At 44.0% G+C, this 20664-nt stretch overlaps 1 protein-coding gene across 3 annotated transcripts; it reads left to right on the top strand.

Moving 5' to 3' along the window:
* Nucleotides 1-373: 373 nt before the first annotated feature.
* Nucleotides 374-17383, top strand: TRNAU1AP (tRNA selenocysteine 1 associated protein 1). Of its 3 annotated transcripts, XM_084222620.1 has the most exons (10): nucleotides 374-514; nucleotides 3237-3313; nucleotides 3429-3526; nucleotides 4244-4343; nucleotides 6835-6887; nucleotides 7536-7667; nucleotides 11017-11136; nucleotides 12585-12747; nucleotides 13644-13677; nucleotides 15866-17377. In XM_084222620.1, the coding sequence occupies exons 3-10, from the start codon at nucleotides 3441-3443 to the stop codon at nucleotides 16000-16002; spliced, it is 825 nt and encodes a 274-aa protein (XP_084078746.1). In that variant the 5' UTR covers nucleotides 374-514; nucleotides 3237-3313; nucleotides 3429-3440; the 3' UTR covers nucleotides 16003-17377. The 3 variants fall into 3 exon arrangements, with proteins under 3 accessions (XP_084078746.1, XP_084078745.1, XP_084078747.1); XM_084222619.1 differs by lacking the exon at nucleotides 3237-3313 and having other exon boundaries at nucleotides 383-514; nucleotides 15866-17378; XM_084222621.1 differs by lacking the exons at nucleotides 3237-3313; nucleotides 11017-11136 and having other exon boundaries at nucleotides 383-514; nucleotides 15866-17383.
* The last annotated feature ends 3281 nt before the right edge of the window (nucleotides 17384-20664 follow it).

The raw sequence follows: 20664 nt of genomic DNA, 5'->3' as shown, positions 1-20664 counted from the left end.
GTCCCTCCCAACTCAGCATATTCTATGATTTTTTTCCAGATATCTGAATCTCCTGTCTCAGCTTAAGGCCATTTCCTCTTGCCCTCTCACCGCAGGCATTGTAGAAGAGACCGCTCCCCACCTCACTCCGGTCTCCCCCCAGGCAGCTGCAGTTGCCCCAAAGGCTCCCTAGGTCGCCCCAAACTCCCCTCTGCCCCCGGCTCCCTCCCGCGGCTGTCGCTCCTCCTGCCGCCAGGGGGCGCTGCGGCGGCAGGGGCGCCGCTCTCTCCGCCCGCCGGGGCCGCGGAGGAGGCGGCGGGTCCGACCCGGGCGGCGGCGGGAGGGACTGGGGGAGGGACCGAGGGACCGGGGCACCGGGGGTGGGACGGAAGGAGGGGCGGCGGCGGCGGCGGCGGCGGCGGCGGGGCCGGGCCGGGCCGGGCCGGGCCGGGCCGGGAGGTGGAACGTGCGGCCCCGCTGAAGCCGCCGCGGGGCCTGCGGGAGCAGCATGGCCGCCAGCCTGTGGATGGGGGACGTGAGTGTCCGGCCGGGACCGCGCGGCTTTGTACGGGGGGCGGCGGGGCTACGGGGGCACGCGGCCGGGCCGGGGCGGCGCGGGAGGCACTGACCGGCTGATACCGTCACTGACCTGCACCCGCACAATGACTGACACTCTCCCACCGACCTACTGACATCCTCTCATTGGCGGACACTCTCGCACTGACTGACACTCTCACACCAATTGATGCCGTCACTCTGGCACCGTCGCACTGACTGTCTGACACCATTACAGCAACTGACAGCTTTACTCTGACTAACACTCTAACACCCACACAACAACCGACAGACTGATAACCTCACAGTTCTGACACCCTCACTCTGACTGACACCTGACACCAGCTGACCCCTCTCCATGACCGACTGACCCCTTCACACCACTGACACAACCTCACAGCCCCTCACACATTCAGACACACCTGAACTCCCCAAGTGACACTCACGTCATACACTCATGTGCATGCTGACATGCTCCCACAGGCTGACACACACACTCACACATAAACCCCAGTTTGACAGGCACATTTGTGAGCAGTTACACACACATTCCCCCAGAGTGACCCTCATTGCCTGCCTTCAGCCAGGTCACAGCGACACTTACACCAGTGTCCCTGGTGGTCAGACACATGCCTGGGCACCAAAAAGTCTCACACTTCATACTCTTAAGAGGCACTGACTCCCCTACTCACAGCGTGTACGCTTGCATGCTTCAAGGATTTATCTGCTGTTTTACCTGCTCAGCTGCTATAGGCACTTACATGCTTACATTGTGCAAGGCATTTACACACACTCATGGCTGTGCTGCTCATTGTGCTCTTGTAGGCACATTTGTATGCACCTTTCCAAGATTATCCCTCACAACCTGCCCCCTACATGCTCACCCATGGGTGCACTTACACCCTCATAGGGATTTTGACTCTCCTACATGCATGCACATTCAAAGCACTTGCACTTCCTGGTAGGTCCCTCATTCCTGCCTCTGTGTGTACCTGGCAGAAAGAGCAGCCGTGTGAAGCACACCCACGGAGGCTTCTTCACCCAAGAGTGTCTTGATGCCCACTCATGTGCACACTATAGGTACACTCACAATGATGCACAGCCCACAGTGGCCCTTGTGTGCCCTTCACACACCCTCACTCTTGTGCCCCTGTGTCCTTCACACTCACTCCTGAACACACGCTTTCACACACGTGTGTACTCACCCCAGCATGTTGTGGTGCTCTGCCACCCAGCTGCCCTGCATGTGTATGTGTGCTCAGTGTGTTATGGTGCCTGCATTACTGCCACTGTGGTACACTGTGACACACACATGCGGTCCCACTGCTGCATGTAGTGTCCTTGCTGTCTGTCACACACTTGTACACACCTGTGTGCACTCCACTATGCATGTACAATGTCACAACTTCTCTGCCACCTGTTTCTTGGATGCACATCTTCCTTCAGCCTGTTTCTTGCAGCTCACACCAGCACAGTCCTGCTTGCACATGGTGTTCCTCATCTCACATGTACACACAGCTCAACACATCCCTTAGAATCCCACTGGGTACTTCTCTCCCACACACACTCAGCACACCCAGTTTGCCACGGTATAAGGGTGTCATCCTCTACCTGCCTCTGCTCATGCATGGAGACTCTGTGGAGTCTGTTCTTCCTTTTCCGCACAGAGAGGATTTTCTGCCACCTCTCTAAGATAAAGCCCATCTTCTTTTTCATCACTACTCTCACAAGCAGGTTGTGGCTCTTTGAGCCATATGGACATATCCAAGCAACTGGTTGTATTTACAAATACAGCTTTCCTGTACACACACAGAGCCAGGATCACCCTGCATGGCACATCTATGCAGAGTGGTGCTGCCTCTGCTCCTGGGACAAGTCAGTTCTGCTTCACACTCACCTCCACAGGGCATCTGCTGCCTTTGACACGTGCAAGTGCAGTATGGTCACCTTCTTTGCACAATCTGTCAGACACACAGGGTGGTGGAGCCACCTGGTACCTGACAGATACGCAAATACTTGAGGGTTGTAGGTTACCGTGAGCCACCTATCTTACACAGGTAAATACATGGAGCTATATATATTATATACATACATTTTTCAGCTCCATGTTACTTGTCACACACACCTCTCCCCATTTTAATTTTGGTTAGTTCCCTCTTCCAGTTTCTGTTATACACAGAGGTGCCCTGTTCACTCAGGCTCTTCATAGTATATTTGATCCAAATTCCCGCACCATTTCCTACTTGTCAGTACCTTACTCCACGCAGACACTTGCTCTCCAGCATGTTCACATGCACTCTTACCTGCACAGTGCGGTGCTTCCCTGTGACATGAACAGGGTCAGTGCTCCCATGGGCAGGACGAAGTGTAGAGCTGCTGTGGGATGAGATTCCAGGACTTCCCCTGAGTGTTGCCCAGGTATAACAGGGGTTGTGCGAGGCAGACACAGCTCTGCAGACCCCTGCCACAGCTCTACGGGGCAGTGTCACCTGCCACATGCCACCCGTGGTTGTGCCACACTGTGTATCCACAGTGCTGGCCCAGCCTTCGCTTGTACCTGGAGAAGGAGCCTGCCACCTTCTCCCCTGCTCCCTGTAGCAAATGCTCAGTTTGTTGCTGTATGTTTCTGAGTGGCTTTTGTCCTTCTGTGAAGCTCCCTTGTTCTCTGAAATTCATGCTGTCTCTTGGGTTCCACTTTGCAGACTGTTGAGCCTGGTTCATGCATGCCTGCTGGTTTTGAGTGGCATCGACCCTCTTAAATGAGTCTTCTTTTTGAAGTGTAAGGGTAAAATCCTTCTCAATAATGTTTTAACTGCTTAGAGGGACATTGACACATATATTCTCTTTTTTGTAGATGCCCTAATCTAACTTTCTTTCTTTTTTTGCTTTTCTAGCTGGAGCCCTATATGGATGAAAACTTTGTTTCGAGAGCCTTTGCCACCATGGGAGAGCTTGTACTGAGTGTAAAAATCATTCGAAACAGGTTGACAGGGTAACTGTTTCTGTTTGTTCTCCGAGTGCATTTGGACTGAAGCCTCACTGTGGTCTCTCCATATCAGAGTGAATTTTCCCTTTGAGTTTCTCACCATTGCTGCCACCAATATGTGAATATTGATGAGAGCAATGGAGAAGGCACTGCTGGCTTTTCAGCCTCCCCTCAACATAGTTTGGCCCGCATCCTGCAGTGCTCCAGCACTCAGTCAGAGCAGTGTATGTATCTCATTCCATCTCTCTGGGAATTACACCTCCCCAGGCTTTGGTCGCTAGTCTGTAGTGCAGCTATGTGATGCGGGCAGAGGTGGGAAGTCAGAGCAATCAGAGAGCCTTTAGAGTTCATTTGAAATAAAATGAGTGATTTATGCAGAATAAAGTAGTTTCATTCTTATTCATTATTCTTTCAAGTGTTGTAATTTCAGTTTTCAGTAGTTTAAACTTGGGTGGGCAAATTGATGGTCAATGAAAGTAGGAAGTAAACTGTAAGCTAAACCATTTTCTATGCACTTATGTTGACCTGACTTATGGTAAGTAGGGGCTATCCCTTGAGATCCAGCTTCTCTTTGGTAGCTAATATTTATACTCTAGAAAGAAGCTCTTCTATGTATTGCAACTATAGCAAATTTCTTACCAGTTATCTAAATGACAGCTTTCCTCATCAAATGTGTTTTAAGTTTATAACTTTTGTCTCTTCTCTTCTGTCTTGTATGTTCAGAATTCCAGCAGGCTATTGCTTTGTAGAATTTGCAGATCTAGCTACTGCAGAGAAATGTTTACACAAAATCAATGGAAAACCACTTCCTGGTGCTACACCGGTAGGTAAATGGGATCAGCCAGTTGAGAATCAAAACTTGGAAGGGAGAGATAGTGTAGAATGTGTATTTTTAATGATAATTCAATAGTTAGCAGATAATTCAGTAGTTAGCAAGCTGGGATTCATCTTTGCTTTAGAATTGGAGTTATGACTATAAAACTGCTAATGTTCTTGCTCAGAAAATTGTTGAGAAAAACCACTGATTTCTTTATGACTGTCTGGATAAAATTCAGGTGTAGAAGTGTTGTGGGGTGTGATGTTTTTTGTAACCATTGCTGCTGTTACCAAAGTTGGACTAATCAGAAACCTGAGAAGAACAAGGAAGAAATTGGACTGAGTATAGTGTATGTCTGCCCCAATTCTTCGATCTCTCTCCTTTTGTATAATCATGGAGTCACAGAGTGGTTTGGGTTGGAAGGGACATTAAAGCTTATCATGTTTCATCCCCTATCATGGGTAGGGACACCTTCCACTAGACCCAAGTTGCTCTAAACCCCATCCAACCAGGCTTTGAACACTTTTGGGGATGAGACAACCAGAGAATTTAGCTGTGTGTGTAGAGGATGAACTTGCAAGTTTACGCTGTCTTTTGAGTAACATTGCTTGGCAAGAGAAACATGACTTTTAATCTTGCATTGTTCTTGGCCCTTAGTAAACAGAAGTTACTCAAACCTCTTTAATGTGGAGAACAAGACAGAGTATTGAATAATTGCAGTGCATAACTAACATCTCTTCTACATAAAAGCTGGGTAGTTAGGGAGAAGAGGAGGAATAGACAGAGAGGCTAATTTTAGGATGTTGACTCGAATATGTGGTAGATTAAAATGGGACGGCTGACACAGCTCTCTGTTGTACCCACAGGAGTTGGCTGCAGTAAGCTGAGGTGACTGATTCATAAAGCAGCTCTAGAATCACCTCACTTATGTTGTGATATACAAAGTAAATGGATTCCTATTTCAGAGTAGTTAATACTTGGAGTAGGAGACTGAGAAGTTCAGATTGAGCTATTTAGTCAACATTCCTGAGAGGGTGACATGCCCTGTTAAAAGAAGTCGATGAGAGGCCTGGAGATATCTGTTTCACGTGTTGCTCATGATTAAGGCAAGCTGAGTGTCCTGGATGCCTTCTGTAGTCACTGGAGAGACAAAGAGAGCAAGGACTAAGATAATAATGGAAGTATGGTTTTGGGAATACCCATCTTTCTTCACAGTTTTGTTCAAAACACAGTGCTGTGTGAAGGGATGATTTGCATAACACATGGAGAGAACTACAGATGTCAGGCAGAGATCCAAAGCAGCCCAAATCAATGCACTCAGCAGGCAACTGCCCAGCTCATCCTTTGCATTTAGAGAATTTTGTTTACGTGACTTGAAAACATGACTGTGGCTCATGCTTTTATTTATTTTTAAATACTGAATCAGTCAAAGGAATAACAGAGAGCCAGGGTGCTGGTGGCGCTTCTCTTTTCCAAGCATTGGTGTTCCCAGTTCCCATCTGAGTGGAAGTACTCTCAGGTGTCTTGTTGATTTTACACCCAGAATATTGCAGTGAAGAGCAAGAGCCCCCCCAAAAAAGGATCTAAGTGCTTCAAAGTGGAATCTAAATGTTGTGTTAGCTTGTAAATAATCTACACAAAGTTGTGTAGTAATGTGCTCCAGAGAATGCAGGCATGCAAGGAACAGGATTATAGCCTAGAGTTAAGTCTGTGCTCTATTTCCCAAGAAGTATTTACCTGTTTTTAAGGGAAGGAAATCCATCATACAAGGGCTCTTCACTGTACTGAAAAAGTACCCTGATCTCTAGGGCATTTCTGATTGTGGTCCGAAATCCAGATTTTAGGATCTGAAATCCTGATCCTGAGATTAGCCCCTGATCTCTAAGAGCTGATTCAAAGATCTTGGTCTCCTTAGATCTTGGTCTAAACTTAGATGTAAGTTGGGTAAAAGTTGCTAAAAGTCTGGTAGGTGGGGGACAGAGAGTTCCAGATGTGCCAGAGGGCACAAACCTGGGCTGCTGGGAAAATTGTTTCAAAAATAAATTCAGACGCAAAATTTAAAGAGGGCTCCAGTGTCCAATGTAGTTCTTTCAGAAACCTTTAATTTTGAATCTTACTAAATGTCCAGAGCCAAGTATTTTGCCACACTTCCAGACTCAGGTTGATTCCATTTTCCAGTGTGTTGGATTCTGGTCTGCCAGTGTTTGTGTTAAATCACAAAAGTCCATCAATGGTACTGTCATTTAATTTTAAGACCTTAAAATTGGAAGAAATTTAACCTTTGTTATTACTACCTCTGTTTACATTTTGATTTTCATTATTATATCTGTACTGATGCTAAATAAAAACGTGTTTGTTACCTTATCTGGCTGGCATGAAGGCATTGAACATGTGTCAGCATTAAGTTTTATTAAATCAGCTTATTGTATTTTTCCCTAATTGCTTGAATTCACATGACAACACTTGAATGTATGGATTCATTTTTGCCTTGTTTCAGGCGAAGCGATTTAAATTGAATTATGCAACATATGGAAAACAGCCTGATAACAGGTAAGTGCTCAATATTTAAATATTAAGTTTTCCTGCTTAATGTCTCTCTATTAATTGCCTTGCAAAAAGTATTCAAAATATGTAAACCCAAAGTTCATCACTGCCAGTCTTTAGTAGAAGGAAGAGAGCTTAGACTCTTCTAAGTTTTGTGTTTTGCCCTGTGTGTGGCACAGCAGATTTCTCCAGTGTCCTTTAAGGTATTTAAACTTTGTAGCATCAAAGTATCTAATTCATATATTATAATTTAAGATCTATGTATTATAATTTAAGTTCTATGTATTGGAAATAGCATATCTATAAATGAGATATTTTTTCTTGCTGTTTTAGAAATCAGAAATATCCTGTGAGTAATAAGCATGGAAATAATCTTTAAATAAAAAGCGGTATTAAGTTGGTTGGTTGTGCTGCTTCAATTAACTTGAAAAAGCAGTGTCAATCAAAATTTTAGTTAAGCAGCTTAACTAGTGGCACTTTAAATTCTCCATTAAATGGTCTTTTAGTATCACCCTTCTCTGAGTTCAGATATTTAGGCTAAATGGTAACTGTCAGTGCTGCACTATACAGCATGTCATTCAGCGTGTCCCTTTTTTTTTTTTTTTTTTTTTTTGGTATGACTGTATTTAAGATGTTTTCTTTTGATTTCTTTAGTCCAGAATATTCCCTTTTTGTGGGAGACCTGACTCCTGACGTGGATGATGGAATGCTATATGAATTTTTTGTTAAAGTTTATCCATCATGTAGAGGTGGAAAAGTTGTTTTGGACCAGGCAGGAGTATCCAAGTAAGTTGTCTTTTATTCACTTTTTTTTTTTACTTCGCATATGGCAACAGGAAAAATAGAATACAGCAAGGGGAAAAAAATATTCTTTTGGATTAGATTTTAGTAATCTTAAAACGTAGTGGTTTTAGCCATTCAGTCTGCAGTTTGCTTGAGTTTTGACCATGGGTATTGTCACTTCTCTGTCAGTGTGAGGACCTTTGTGTGTTATTGCACAATGCTGAAAAATATCTTAAGCAATCTTGAAACACTCTCTTCCTAGACTATTGGGTGGAATTGTGCTTTACAAACTTTAGGCTATTGAGTGTATATTCCTGTGAGAGTTGTATGGGTTTTCTTTCAAATAGGTTTGGGCACACAGAGCTATAATTCACTGTCAGGTTCTCAGTAGCTGCCTTGTTTGTCTTTCCTGAAAATATCTTGCTAAAAACAGGTATCAAAAGGTTGGATTTCTTAAAGTAATTAAAACATTTTCTAAATAGCACAAAATTAAGCTGTGTTTTCCAGGGAGGGAGCAGTTGATGAGCATCCTTGTTTTCAAAGCAGAGCGTGGCTTCAGTGAAGCACAATTTTGTGATATAACACCTCTGAGAATGTTGGGATAAGATATAGGCTATGGCTGTAGGTCCTTCTACCTTCTCATATGTGGTTTCTTAATCTTAGACAGGTTGGTTTGAAAGATTCTCTGGAGGTCTCTGGTCCAGCTCCTAACAGGACTGCAGCGCTAGAGCATATCATTCATGGACTGTGTAGCCTGGAAAACCTCCCAGGATGGAGTTAATTCAATCTGTCTGGGCAGCCTGTTCCAGAGCTGCACTCCTCCCCAGTCATGAAGTTCCTCTTCATGTGCATCTTGAACCCCTTGCAGAGCTGCTCAGTCTCTCTAGCTCTTGGGTCCTCATGCTGTCATTGCTACCTCCCCTGGAACTGTCACTGCTGGGTTGGGCTCTGTGTGCCTTCTGCTCCTCCTCAGTGTAAACCTCACAGTTCCTGTTGTGCTGCACATGCTTCAGTCTCTGTCTATAGAACAGGTGTTGGTGCTGCAGGTTGGACTATTAGTTGGGTTTTGGGAACTGTGCATAGGTCCAGACCTCAAGGAAAGGTAGCTGCTGGGTAGCTTCCCAAGCTGTGGTAGCTTGGGAAGTGGGGGAGGAGCAGGGACTTAGAGTCCTGTTTCTGGGAAGAGCAAAGCTGTCTCCCCTGGCGGTGGCAGAATGTTGGTGCCAGGGGCTTTGTTGGGACTTGTGCAATTGCTCAAAGCTGAGGCATCTGCAGGTGTCAGTGTGGTGTGAGAGAGGAGCTTAGGGCTTGTGGACATTCCCAGTGAAGCCCTGGCCCTTCCAGCCAGGGCTAGTGGATCAGGAAGGCCTCCTCCCAGCACCTCTTGTCCAGACAGGAGAGGAGCTTGGAGCATGGTGCTGTGGTGCTGTGCCTACTTCTCTGCTTTCTGCTGAGGGTACAGCTTTTCCAAACTTCAGGGGCAGGACAGAAGGTCTCCAGGGAGGTCCTGGCCAGGAAGAAATTATTTCTTTCCTCACCAATGGTTTAGCCATTGGTGTGGAAAAGCTAAATGTGTGGAAGAGTTGGAAGAATCAGTGTCTGGAAGCCTTGGAAGAATCACTGTCTGCCTTGCAGCACCCAGCATCTGTTCCTGTACACTGCATCCATCTCTATCTGTCTCTATTTTGGAACTGCCAGTCTTCCCAGTTTCTCTTACACACTCCTGGTCCCATCTGAAAAGCTGGAGGAGTCTTTTGGCAGCTTAGAAACTTAGTTGGGTTTGTGTGTGAACACCTTAAACTGATTTAGAAGTTGACTTGCCCTATATTAATTTGCTATAGTCCTTTGGCAGAGGGCAAGTTAAATGAACGTAGGTCTGTGTAGAGTTTTGCTTGTGTTTAAGAATCTAGTTTGTATGTAGATAAGTCTAAGCTTTGATCTGGTCTTTTTGTGCGGAGGATACATCCATACCCGTGTGTGTACATATGTATATATATATATATATATAAGATATAGAAATATCTTGTGTGTGGAGCTTGTTGTGCAAGGTACTGCATTTTCTGGGGCATGAACTGCTCTGATATAGCTATCAGTGGGGACCTCCCATGAGTAGTAGGTGATGCTGCTTTCAAAATAGAACATAACCTGGTGTTTAGCAGTTCCCACAGGATAGATAATGCACTGTAAATTTACACCCTTGGTTACGGCTCGTTCTTTTCCCCAGGTAGACAAGCCCTTCCCTCCCAAACTTCTTCCTTTGCTTAGGTGGATTCCTCTTACCCTCCCACATCTAAGTCTTTGATCTTTCTGCCGCGTTAGGCAGCCCATCCCATGATGGGATCCTGGCACTGTCCTCTTGGATGCTGTTGCATTGCTTCTGACTCACTACAACATCAAAATCCCACACAAAGGACTGTTGGGGTTGGAGGGAGTTGGAGTTTTCTGTCTGGCTGACGTGCAGTGCTGCCACATCACATTGAAGGCTTGTTGCAGAGTCCAGGGGTTCTGGATTGATATAACAGTCTTTTCCAGCCAGGTCTTATAAGCTCTTCGAGATCTGTATCGCACCCGAGATAGCTCAGTCACCTCAGATGGCATAAAATTAGCAGGATGGCTTCTGTGGCAGTGTTGGAAATAGAAAAGTTTTAATAAAAGGCAAAATTACAAAGCTCTTTACAGAGAAAATCTGAGCCACGTGCAAGAGGCTCTTGCTCCTGGTAAAACACCTAACAATAGCAATTAGTTCCTTTGTTGTCTTCTTTTTCTAGTGAATTGATTTGGCAGGACTTTTTGGCTTCTGTCCTTTGGCTTCTATCCTTAAGTTTGAGATGAAGTCCCCCACGTCCTATGAGGTGTATTTTTACCTAATTGAGGAGAGAAACTTCTGGGCTTTTTTCCTTTTTAAGGAGACAAAGGATAATTTTGTCCCTCCGTCAACAGGGGGCACCTTCCTACACTGGATGGGATGTCCCCTTTCCAGCTGCGCTTTTGAGATTATCAGTATCCTCCCAGCAGAGATTTGGGGCTTTACCATGTGTCAGTTCACACATTTCAACACGGCTTGTGTCAGCTCACTTCCATTTCCCCAGAATCCACTGGCACAAGAACTACTTTACATTGACAAGCCCTTGAAAGTACTGCCAGAGATGGGATGTGTGGCTTCAGGCATTCTGGAAAAGCAACTGGAAGGCAGAATAATTTCATCTTTCCCAAAAGCAGGGACAACAACCCTAATGAACCTTTTTGTTCACTGTGTTTCCCAAACCAAATCAAACTTCACTGTAACTAATTTTTATAACGTGGCATTGCTCTTTGGGGTTGGTTTTTTGTGAGTTTTTCTGTGTCTCTGCAGAGGTTACGGGTTCGTGAAATTCACGGATGAACTGGAACAGAAGAGAGCACTTACAGAGTGTCAGGGAGCTGTGGGGTTGGGCTCTAAACCTGTACGCTTGAGTGTGGCTATACCAAAAGCGTGAGTAGAAGAACAGCTGGACCTTTATATGAAAAATCACATCTGCTTTTAAATGCCTTTTAGTGCTTTGGATACATGTCCTGGATGTCTCCATCACAAAATGAAAGAATGCCCATTAATATGGGGAGTATCAGAATGCCCAGGGGTTCAAAGAAATTATAATATTAGCTCAAGACTAAGCATTTTACACTGTTTTGAATTGTATATATATTATTAAATCAATACACATGTGCACACACTGTAGTTAAATATGATTGTTTTTTAAATGTATGTACCTTTGCATTAAATTGAAATAGTTTAAATCTTCTTAATGATGTCTGGATAGCAAAGCTCAACTACCTTGCTAATTCTATTATGATGTCTACTACATATAAGACTTTTGGGGCAGGGATTAACTTTTTTTTCTGTGTTTGTTCAGAACCTGATACAATGAGATCCTGGTCTGACTTGGGGCTCGTAGCACTAGGGTAATACGAATCATAGTAATTGCTCCCTATTTGAATAATATTTAGATTTTCAGTGACCTCATAAGACTTGGGGGGGAAAAGGAAGAGAAAAGCAGAAAAACTGGGTGCATTGTGGTGAGAAGATTGATGTTTCCTTCTTCCCACTTCTCACTAATTTCATCATTAGTAGAAATAGCTTTGTGTGTGACATACTTTCATTTCCAATGTCATCTCATTTCAAATCTTGATCGTTAGGTGGAATGGTGTTCCTTGGGAATGTTGCCACTTCATAAAGTGGCAAGGAATAGGAACTTTAGCCAGTTCTCGGGGTATTTAAGTTTATTTTTTGATTACTAGTAGTTTGTATTTCATGAACTTTCTCAAGTCAGTGCATTGAAGATCACCCAGTTCAGAGAGAAAGGGGACGAGTCCTTGCTTAGGTTCCTGTATGACAGTGGCAGAAGGCAAAGTGTTTTCCATTCTTACAAAAGAAAACTTGACGGTTTTTGCCAGGCTTTAAGTCCTTAACTCTTCATGTAAAGCAGGACTCAGTACTTTCTCTCAGAAAGTTGCAGATCACTTAACTTCATCCTCTTTACCAGACAGAAGAAGGGACTCCAGTATCTGGATTGTGGTTCAGGGTTGTTCTAAACTGAAGCTCATAGTCCTGAACTCTTCCCTTCCCAAAGCCAGGAAGTGATATCCAATTAGCTCATAAAGAATGAAAGTCATGTTTATTAATGAAGAGGAATATGAATACAGGAAAGGGTATTAAATTTAAACCACTTCTTTATGCAAATAATAAATATTGCTGCAGTAAATAGTGAATATATTTTAAAGATTGAAATTTGCTTGTTAGACTAAGCCTTGTCTCTTTACCACATTGTATCTTAAGCTATTTAACTGCTTTTCTCATACTTGTTCTGCGCTATTTTATTGCAATTTTTAAAAATGGTGTATTGCTATTTTATTGCTATTTTTATCCTGCTTTATTTTTTGAAGTAATCGTGTGAAACCAATGGAGTACAATCAGATGTACAACTATAATTACAACCAGTATTACCAACAGTATCACAACTACTACGCTCAGTGGGGGTACGACCAGAACACGGGCAGTTACAGCTACAGCTACCCCCAGTATGGCTACACACAGAGCACCATGCAGGTAGGGCAGCACAAAAACACCACAGAGCTTGAAAGGTGGGATGGGAGCATCTCATCTTCATCTCTGAGAATCACAGAATGTCCTGAGCTGGAAAGGACCCACAGGAACCATTGAGTCCAGCTCCTGGCCCTGCCCGGGACACCCCAACAATCCCACCCTGTGCCTGAGAGCCTTGTTCAAATGCTCCTGGAGCTGAGGCAGCCTTGGGACCGTGACCATTCCCTGGGGAGTCTGTTCAGTGCCCAAACTCCTTCTGGGGGAAGAATCTTTTCCGGATATCCAGCCTGACCTCCCCTGACACAGCTCCAGCCATTCCCTCAGGTCCTGTCCCTGGTCATGGAGAGCAGAAATCGGAGCTGTCCCTCAGGAGGAGCTGCAGACCCTAATGAGCTCTGTCCTCAGTCTGCTCTGCTCCAAACTGAACACAGCAAGAGATCTTAGTATATACCTCTTAATAATGAAGTCTTAATATCGCTACTATTTAGTGTTTAGGCCCTGGTGTGTCCTGTTGCATTATGGAGAATATATTGCTGAGGTAAAAAAAAGTCTGGAGGACACAAAGGGTCTCTTAGTACAGTTGTAATGGTAGAAGAGTACAGGTACAGGCAGTGCTCAGAGTGCCTTTGGAATCCTTCATAAACTTTGTTATAAAGGATAGAACACATCAGAACAGTCACCGCACTTCAACCCTGGAATTTCAAGAACTGCCTCTGATAGAAGTTTTGGGTAGGATCTTGCCCATGGAGTGTCAGGAATGGAATACAGGCTTAGGTGTGAAGAATTCTGTTGTAATAGCTCCAGTATAAAAGTCAGTCTGACAGTACTAACCAACAAGCAATGCTTGCAAAAGAAAAGATAATTATCCACTGTCCTAAGGGGTTTGTTTTTCCTTGTAGACATATGAAGAAGTTGGTGAGGATGCATTGGAAGGTATGTTTCTCAAATTGAAGTTGTCTGTATATTCTTCACTGCTTGGAGATAGACTTTCTCATATTGGCCCTAATTTCAATTTATAATATACCTTTATCTTCGAGTAAATCTGAGAAAATTTGTGGGTGACTATCACCTAGAACAGTTGCATCCTGGTTTTACTGTTGCTCCTCCTATTCTGAACCTGGTGAGGACCAAAACTGTTTGACTTTCCCAGCACTGAGATTTTAAACTTCTGTAGTACTGAAATTGTTACCCTTTCCTTACTAGGGTTTCTTTTCTGATATGCTACCAAGAAAAAAGTAGGTATTCTGGTTTTCTATAAAATCCTGACATTTAGAGCCCAGAATACTCCATTGTGCTTTTAATTTACAAGAAGGGGAATAATATTATTCACTCTGATAAAATATTTCAAGCAGTTGTTGCTCGAAATGGGTTACTAAACCAGATTGGGGGTTTAGATACCTGTACAAGTAGCTTTTATTTATTGATGCAAGAAACTATCATTTCATGCCAACCATGAGATTTCAAGATTTCTGTCTTGAGTGCAATATGCACTATGCAGTGTATCTTACTCTATTCTTAAAAAAACAAAAAATTAAAAATTACATAGCAACAGATCTACAGGATCCACAGGTATGCGTGATGATGTGTGTGGAAGCTGTTAAAAGCATTCTAGGAGAGCTTTCCTTTTGCTGAACCAAACACACCAGGACAAGAATTGGGATATCTCTGGATATTTCTTTTCCTGGTTGATTAAATGAAAGATTCCTACCTTTGTAGGAAACAGAATTAATGTGTTGTCATTGTATCATCCCTTTTCCTTAAATCTCTTCTCCTGTAATGTTTTACAACATGATGTAGCTAAAACCAAACATAGAATCCTGGAATGGTTTGAGTGGGAAGGAACTTCTAAAGCCATCTTTATCCACCCACTGCCATGGCCAGGGACGCCTTTGACTTGACCAGGTCATTCCAAGCCCTGTCCAACCTGGCCTTGGACACTTCAAGAAATGGGGCAACCATAGCTTCCCTGGTCAGCCTGTGCCAGGGCCTCGCCTCCCTCACAGGGAAGTTACAGGTTTACAAACATTTTGTTCCAGATGTGTTTTACAGTCTTTCCAATCATTCAGCTTTGTACTGAGAGTCATTCACTGACCTTTCTGATTGTGCTACTCTGATAACCTAAGCTTTGGGTTGCTGGTGTTGTCAGGTGAGCTTTACACCCTGCAGGGGTTTGGGGAGTCCATCACTGTGCATTCAGAGCAGCAGGATTGGACCTGGATGCTTGTTGTCCAGCTCCAAAATGCTTTCCTAACATTTGTTCCACATGTAAAATAGGGCTATGCTCACCATGATGCTGTGGTGCCACTGACACTCCCTTCATTCCTAACTGTGACTCCAGCTTTGAACTGCTGGAGGCTTTGTCAGATGAGCTCTGGTGACTGCTTGCAGCAGCGCAGGATGCTCCCATCCATCCATCTATCCATCCCTCCATCCATCCACCCATCCATCTTTTGTGACCTCACAGTGGAGGGAGCAGAAGGGAATGGGTGCCCCTGCCTGTTTCTGACCTTTCCATCAGGGCAAGTCCCTTCTGGCAGTGCAGGTGTGTGCACTGGGCTGTGAGGTGCAGGTGTGTGTTCCCTCCACTGGCTGTCCTGTGGGGCAATCACTGTTGTCAAAAGGGACATGTTTGGATGTATTAATTCCTTATCTCATTGCAGAGAAATTGAGTAGGACTGATCGGGTCAGGTTTATGATTGGGCAAGTGCTGGGAATGTTTGGTGACTCACAGATCACAGAATACTTGGGGTTGGAAGGACCTCTGGAGATCATCCAGTCCAATTCCCTGCTAATGCAGGCTTACCTAGAATATGGGACACAGGAACACATCCAGGTGGGTTTGGAAAGTCTCCAGAGAGGGAGACTCCACACACTCCCTGGGAAGCTGTTCCAGTGCTCTGCCACCCTCCATGAAAAGAACTTCTTGTTCATGTTGAAATGGTTGCTCCTTGTCTTGTCAGTGGGCACCGCTGAAAAGAGTCTGGCACTATCCTCTGACACCTGCCCTGGAGATATTGAGACTCCCCCCATGTTTGTTTTAATATAGCAACTTGTTTACAGGGTGGTTTTTTTTCTGAACACCTTTGATGTGTGACATATTTGTCTGCCTTTCCTCCCATAGATCCCACACCTCAGTTAGATGTCCATGAAGCAAACAAGCAGTTTATGGAACAGAGTGAAGAGCTCTATGATGCCTTGATGGACTGTCATTGGCAGCCTTTGGACACTGTCTCATCAGAGATCCCAGCCGTGTTATAGCCTCGTTGCTGAGGCGTGGTGTCTGTGAGACATCCTCCCAGTGCGCTCCAGACTGTTGCAGTGCCCCTGGATCCTGCAGTTGTGAGGGGTTGCCCTTTCCCCACCCAGGTCAAGTACTCGGAGTACAGGAGGACTGTGGCCTTTCCTGTAGAGAACAAGTCTTGTAGGAGCATCACGTAATCTTTATTCATGGTGAAAATTAGAACTGCGACAGTTTTATTCCTTTTGTCTTGAAATGAACTCTTAATACTTACTGGGATTTGTAATTTATAAACTTTCAACAAGATGGCACAGGAGAGACACTCTACTCCATCATACAATAAAAACGTTGGTCTTTTAAGTAAAATTACCCTTTGCAATTTGGTTCCTGCCCATCTTTCTGCTTTGCTGCCCATTCAGCTGTCTTAAGTCATTTGACCCAATGCTCATGAATGTGTTATTTCAAAAAAGATCATTGTTAAACACCACTAAAATGTCTCAAAATCTTTCCAGTGTCTGGGTAAGGTTGCTGTAACTTGAGCATGGGATGAAAGCTTGTGATGTGGTTAACTTAAGCTGTGATCTTGAGCTTGCAAGTTTGATATTCTTAAGCAATCAATCCAAAGAGCACTTTGAAGAGCAAAGGCAGAAAGGAGTGTTATAAAGCTTTTACCTGGTGGTATCTTGCACACCTGGCCTGCTTCTCCACCTGTGTATGAGAAAATAATTCCCCATGAACCAGCAGTTTAAAACAGTTTTTCCAGCAACCATATTTAAATGTTATTTTGTGTATCATACCTTTTTCTTTTTTTTTTTTTTTAATTGTGGACACACCTTGGGGTCTCATTGAGATGATGAGATTTTGTAGTGTCTTCCACTGTCCAGTCAGAGTGAAACTGAAGATGTTGCAGCAAAAACGGGTCAGAGCAATTGCCTTGATATATTGTGCAACAAATGGTTGTTAATCTGGAAAGCGGTTTTCTACAGGATGTTGTATAAACTGGATGGACAAGCAATATATTTAAGCTGATATGTTGCATTAGAGGTGAAAGTGAAAGTAATATATAGCACTTATATACATGTTATAAGCCCTTTTTCAGGCTTTTGTGCCTTAAACTCTTGGAGAAATAGGAACAGAGAAACTACCTGTAATAAATGTCTATCCAAGGAATAGTCTGGTAACTGAAATTGCTACTGCAGAGCATTTCATTGCCTCCCTGCCCATGTTGATGCAGAGATTTACCATAAAATTTAAATACTTTGATAAAGTTACTTCTGCTACACCTTTGTTTGTGTCCATAATTATGACCTATTTGTCAGTGTGTGGTCTTTTTTATCAACTGGAAGTGGGATGTGAGGGGAATGGTGATGTGACTGGAGTTAGGTTATTCCTAACGAGCGACTAGAGGAACTAGAGGATTGCTGGACTCCTGCGTTCTCATCTGCTGAAAATTTTCCTCGTGCTGTGCCCCTGACTGTGCTGCTGTCTCATCTTCAGCTGCTCTGAATGTAAGAAAAGGAATGTTCTCGGTGTATGCCAGGAGTTTCGGAAGGAGCAGAAGTGGAAGAGAGCAGAGCTTTATATCCTCTGATGTGGCTGCTCAGCTCAAGACACCCCCTCTTCTTGGGAAGTTCAGCAGAGTGGCACTGCAGAAATGATGTAAAGAAGGGCAGTTAAAACACTTCCTAGATCATTCTGTTACTGTGCTGCCCTGTGTGCCTGCCCTTCTCCTATTTTGGAGTTGTCTTTTCCTACCCCCCATGAATTTTGGCTTTTACAATGTGGCCATCCCATTTTCCTCCAGGGGGTGAAGCCACATTGATTTATCAATATAAATTTATTCTGCTGTTCTCATCGGCTGAGCATTGCTGTCTGTGGAGTATTCCCTAATGCCTGGATAAACTATATCTATACAAGTCTGTCTCTAGAGGAGAGAGAAGCAGGTTATGAGGGATCAGATAGCAACACTGTGGGAAAATCCTTTTGCTCTCTGCTTTTGTTTTGTGATGGAAAGAAAAATGGTAAATATTAATCCAGCCCATCCTAACCCCTAATTCCTGGGAGAGCTGGGCATGTACAGACCTTGTGCAGAAAAATTTGGGAGTGCAGAAGCCAGCAGAGATGACCTGCTGACTCCTGTTTACTGGTGCTGCAGAGCTTAAAATAGCTCCAGCTTTTGTTTCAAGAGAGAGGTTGATGCAAGGCTCTGGGCCTCATTCCCTGGAAGTATGAGCCAGGCTTTTGGGGTTGTCTGGGAGAATCTCAGCCAAGGTTGTTTGAAGCTGTTGAAACCTCTGCATTGTTTGGTTTTTTTTTTTTTTTTTTTTTTTTTTTTTTAATATTACTTACTCATCTCAACGTTCGTTTTCAGCTCACACTCACAGCCATTATTGCTGTGTCTTATATAGTCTTATATATAAGGAGAGACTTCTTTATGGAGATGCAAAACAGCCACCTCCTGGGTTTTGTAAGGTTTTCCTTTTGGAATCCCAGTTAAATAGACTGTGGGATTTTGTTTTTCCTGGATGTCTAGAGGAAAAGCCCAGATTAATCGCCATTTAGTGTCACACAGGATGACAGACAAGGACTCCATGTATTAAGGAAAATTCTGCTTTTTTCTCTATGTGCTAAAGGCAAGAAGTCCAAGGCAGATGATATCACAGCTCCTGAAAATTGCATCCATATCGGCAACAGAGATCAAGAAGCACTCTGCCCTTCAGCAGGCAGGGTTTATAGCAATTCCATAAACAACTCAAATATCCTTATTGTGTTCTTTGATGAAGATGAGATCATCCAATTTAGATGAAAGTGTAGGGACTCCGATTCTCATTTGAGTTATACAGACTGGGAATGTTCAGCAGAGCTGGAGGAACATGGGTGTTTTAGGGCACAGAGGGGTGATTTCCAAAGGCTGAGCTCTGAGGCTGCAGGGAGGGCTCTTGCCATTAGTCTGTGTTTAATTAAAAGCTTGACCCGCTTCCAAAGGGATGAGGAGTCTGGAAGCATTTCTTTTGCAAATGATAAGAGGGCTGAAAGGGGCTGACAATGATTTTTTTCTTTTCCATGTGAGTCTGACTAGAGAAAATTCCTGTTACTTGGATCAGTTTCTGGAGACAGGTTCATATCTCACATACTGAGACATACTCAACACCCTTAGGAATTTCACTAAATCTGTTTTGAGGAACAGAAGTAAATATTTGACTCTAATCTTCCTGTATTGGCTATCTCATTAGTGGCTTGTTAATCTTCAGTTTTTGCTAAACAAGATCTGAGAGAAATTTTTACATTCCTGCCTTGCTATCTCCCAGTGACCTTATAAAGCTTACTGGATACACCCATTTCTGGATTTAACTTGGGATTTGCTTAACCATCAAATTAATTCAGTGGCAGGATGGGGTGGGAATTTGAAATGCAGTAGCAGGAACTGATAGAGCTGCTTCAGGAAGTGTCACTGACAGAGCTCACTTTCCATTTTTCCTGGTTTGAGCATTTTTTTCAGAAAATATCTCATTTTTTTCTTCCTTAGGAGTTATTCCAAGTCAAAATGTTTTTTCCAAGTGCAGTCAGTTTTTTAAGTAGGTGTTTGGGGGCCTGCGCAGCACACACTCATTTTTCCCAGACACGTGGTGAGATTCTTGGGGTGTTCTGTGCAGTTCTGTTGGATTTGATGATCCATGTGAGTCCCTTCCAAATCAGGATGTCACATTATTCTATCATTCAAAGATCATGCTGACTCTGCTGTAAAATTTCCAGGGAAAAAGCAATGGTGGATGACACAATTGGTAGAGATTGAGAGCTGACCATGGCCAAGACTTCTTCGGCCCCTTGATGTGTCCCAGGGAGCCATGGGCACAACAATCCATCTGTATCACTAATGCACATCTGCTTTTCCTTACTGAGAGTTTTCACCTCTCTGTGCATTGTCTGCTCCCATCTGTCAGGCGCTGGGAACTGCAGCCTCTTCCAGCATGTGCTCTCTGTCCTGTGCTGTGGAAGAGGCTGGTGAGAGATTCTCGAGAGGTTTCATCAGGGCATTGCTGACCATGGACATGCAGTAGGATTTTTCTCTGCCCCTCTTGGATCTCCATCCATCTTGTCACGGCAGGCTGAGGTCTGCTGGGCATCCAGTACTTTTCATTGCTGCTCTTTGGGGATTCTCCCAGTTCACCATTTGGAAGAGTTTCTTCCCAAGCAGTCTTTCCCAAGGTTTGAATTTCTGGGGAAGGTTGATGTTTTTTCCTATAGTAATCTCCCAAGCTTTACTCTGGCCTAGGATTTGACATAATTTTTAGGCTCATGTTGTATCAGTGGCTGTGCCAAGGAAACTCCAGGGATTGCCTTGTGACTTGGCAGAGCAGCTGTGAGATCCATGTAGGAGGAGAATGGGAGCAGCTTGTACTTTGTCCCTGACAGCTTTGGCAAGGGCTGTCTTGGGGAGGGTTTGTCCATACAAACTTTGGAGCTTGTTCCCAGACTTGGCCTTTGTCCTGGTTTAAGAAAAAGTGAGCTTTTTGGGATGCTGTGGTCAAACTAATAGGTGCTCAGATTTGAATATTGGCACCTGGTGTGAACACTGAGGACATGGATATGCCTCTGAGAACACAGGGGGTTAAAAGCAGAGAATTCCCAGGGGGAAATTCTCTTGGTTCCAGGGGGTGAAAGAGGTCAGACCTGCCCTGCCC

This window comes from Fringilla coelebs (genome assembly GCF_963513975.1).
Source record: "Fringilla coelebs genome assembly, chromosome: 28".
Lineage (NCBI taxonomy): Eukaryota > Metazoa > Chordata > Aves > Passeriformes > Fringillidae > Fringilla > Fringilla coelebs.
Note: the sequence above shows the minus strand (reverse complement) of the source record. Positions and strands in the feature narration are given on the sequence as shown.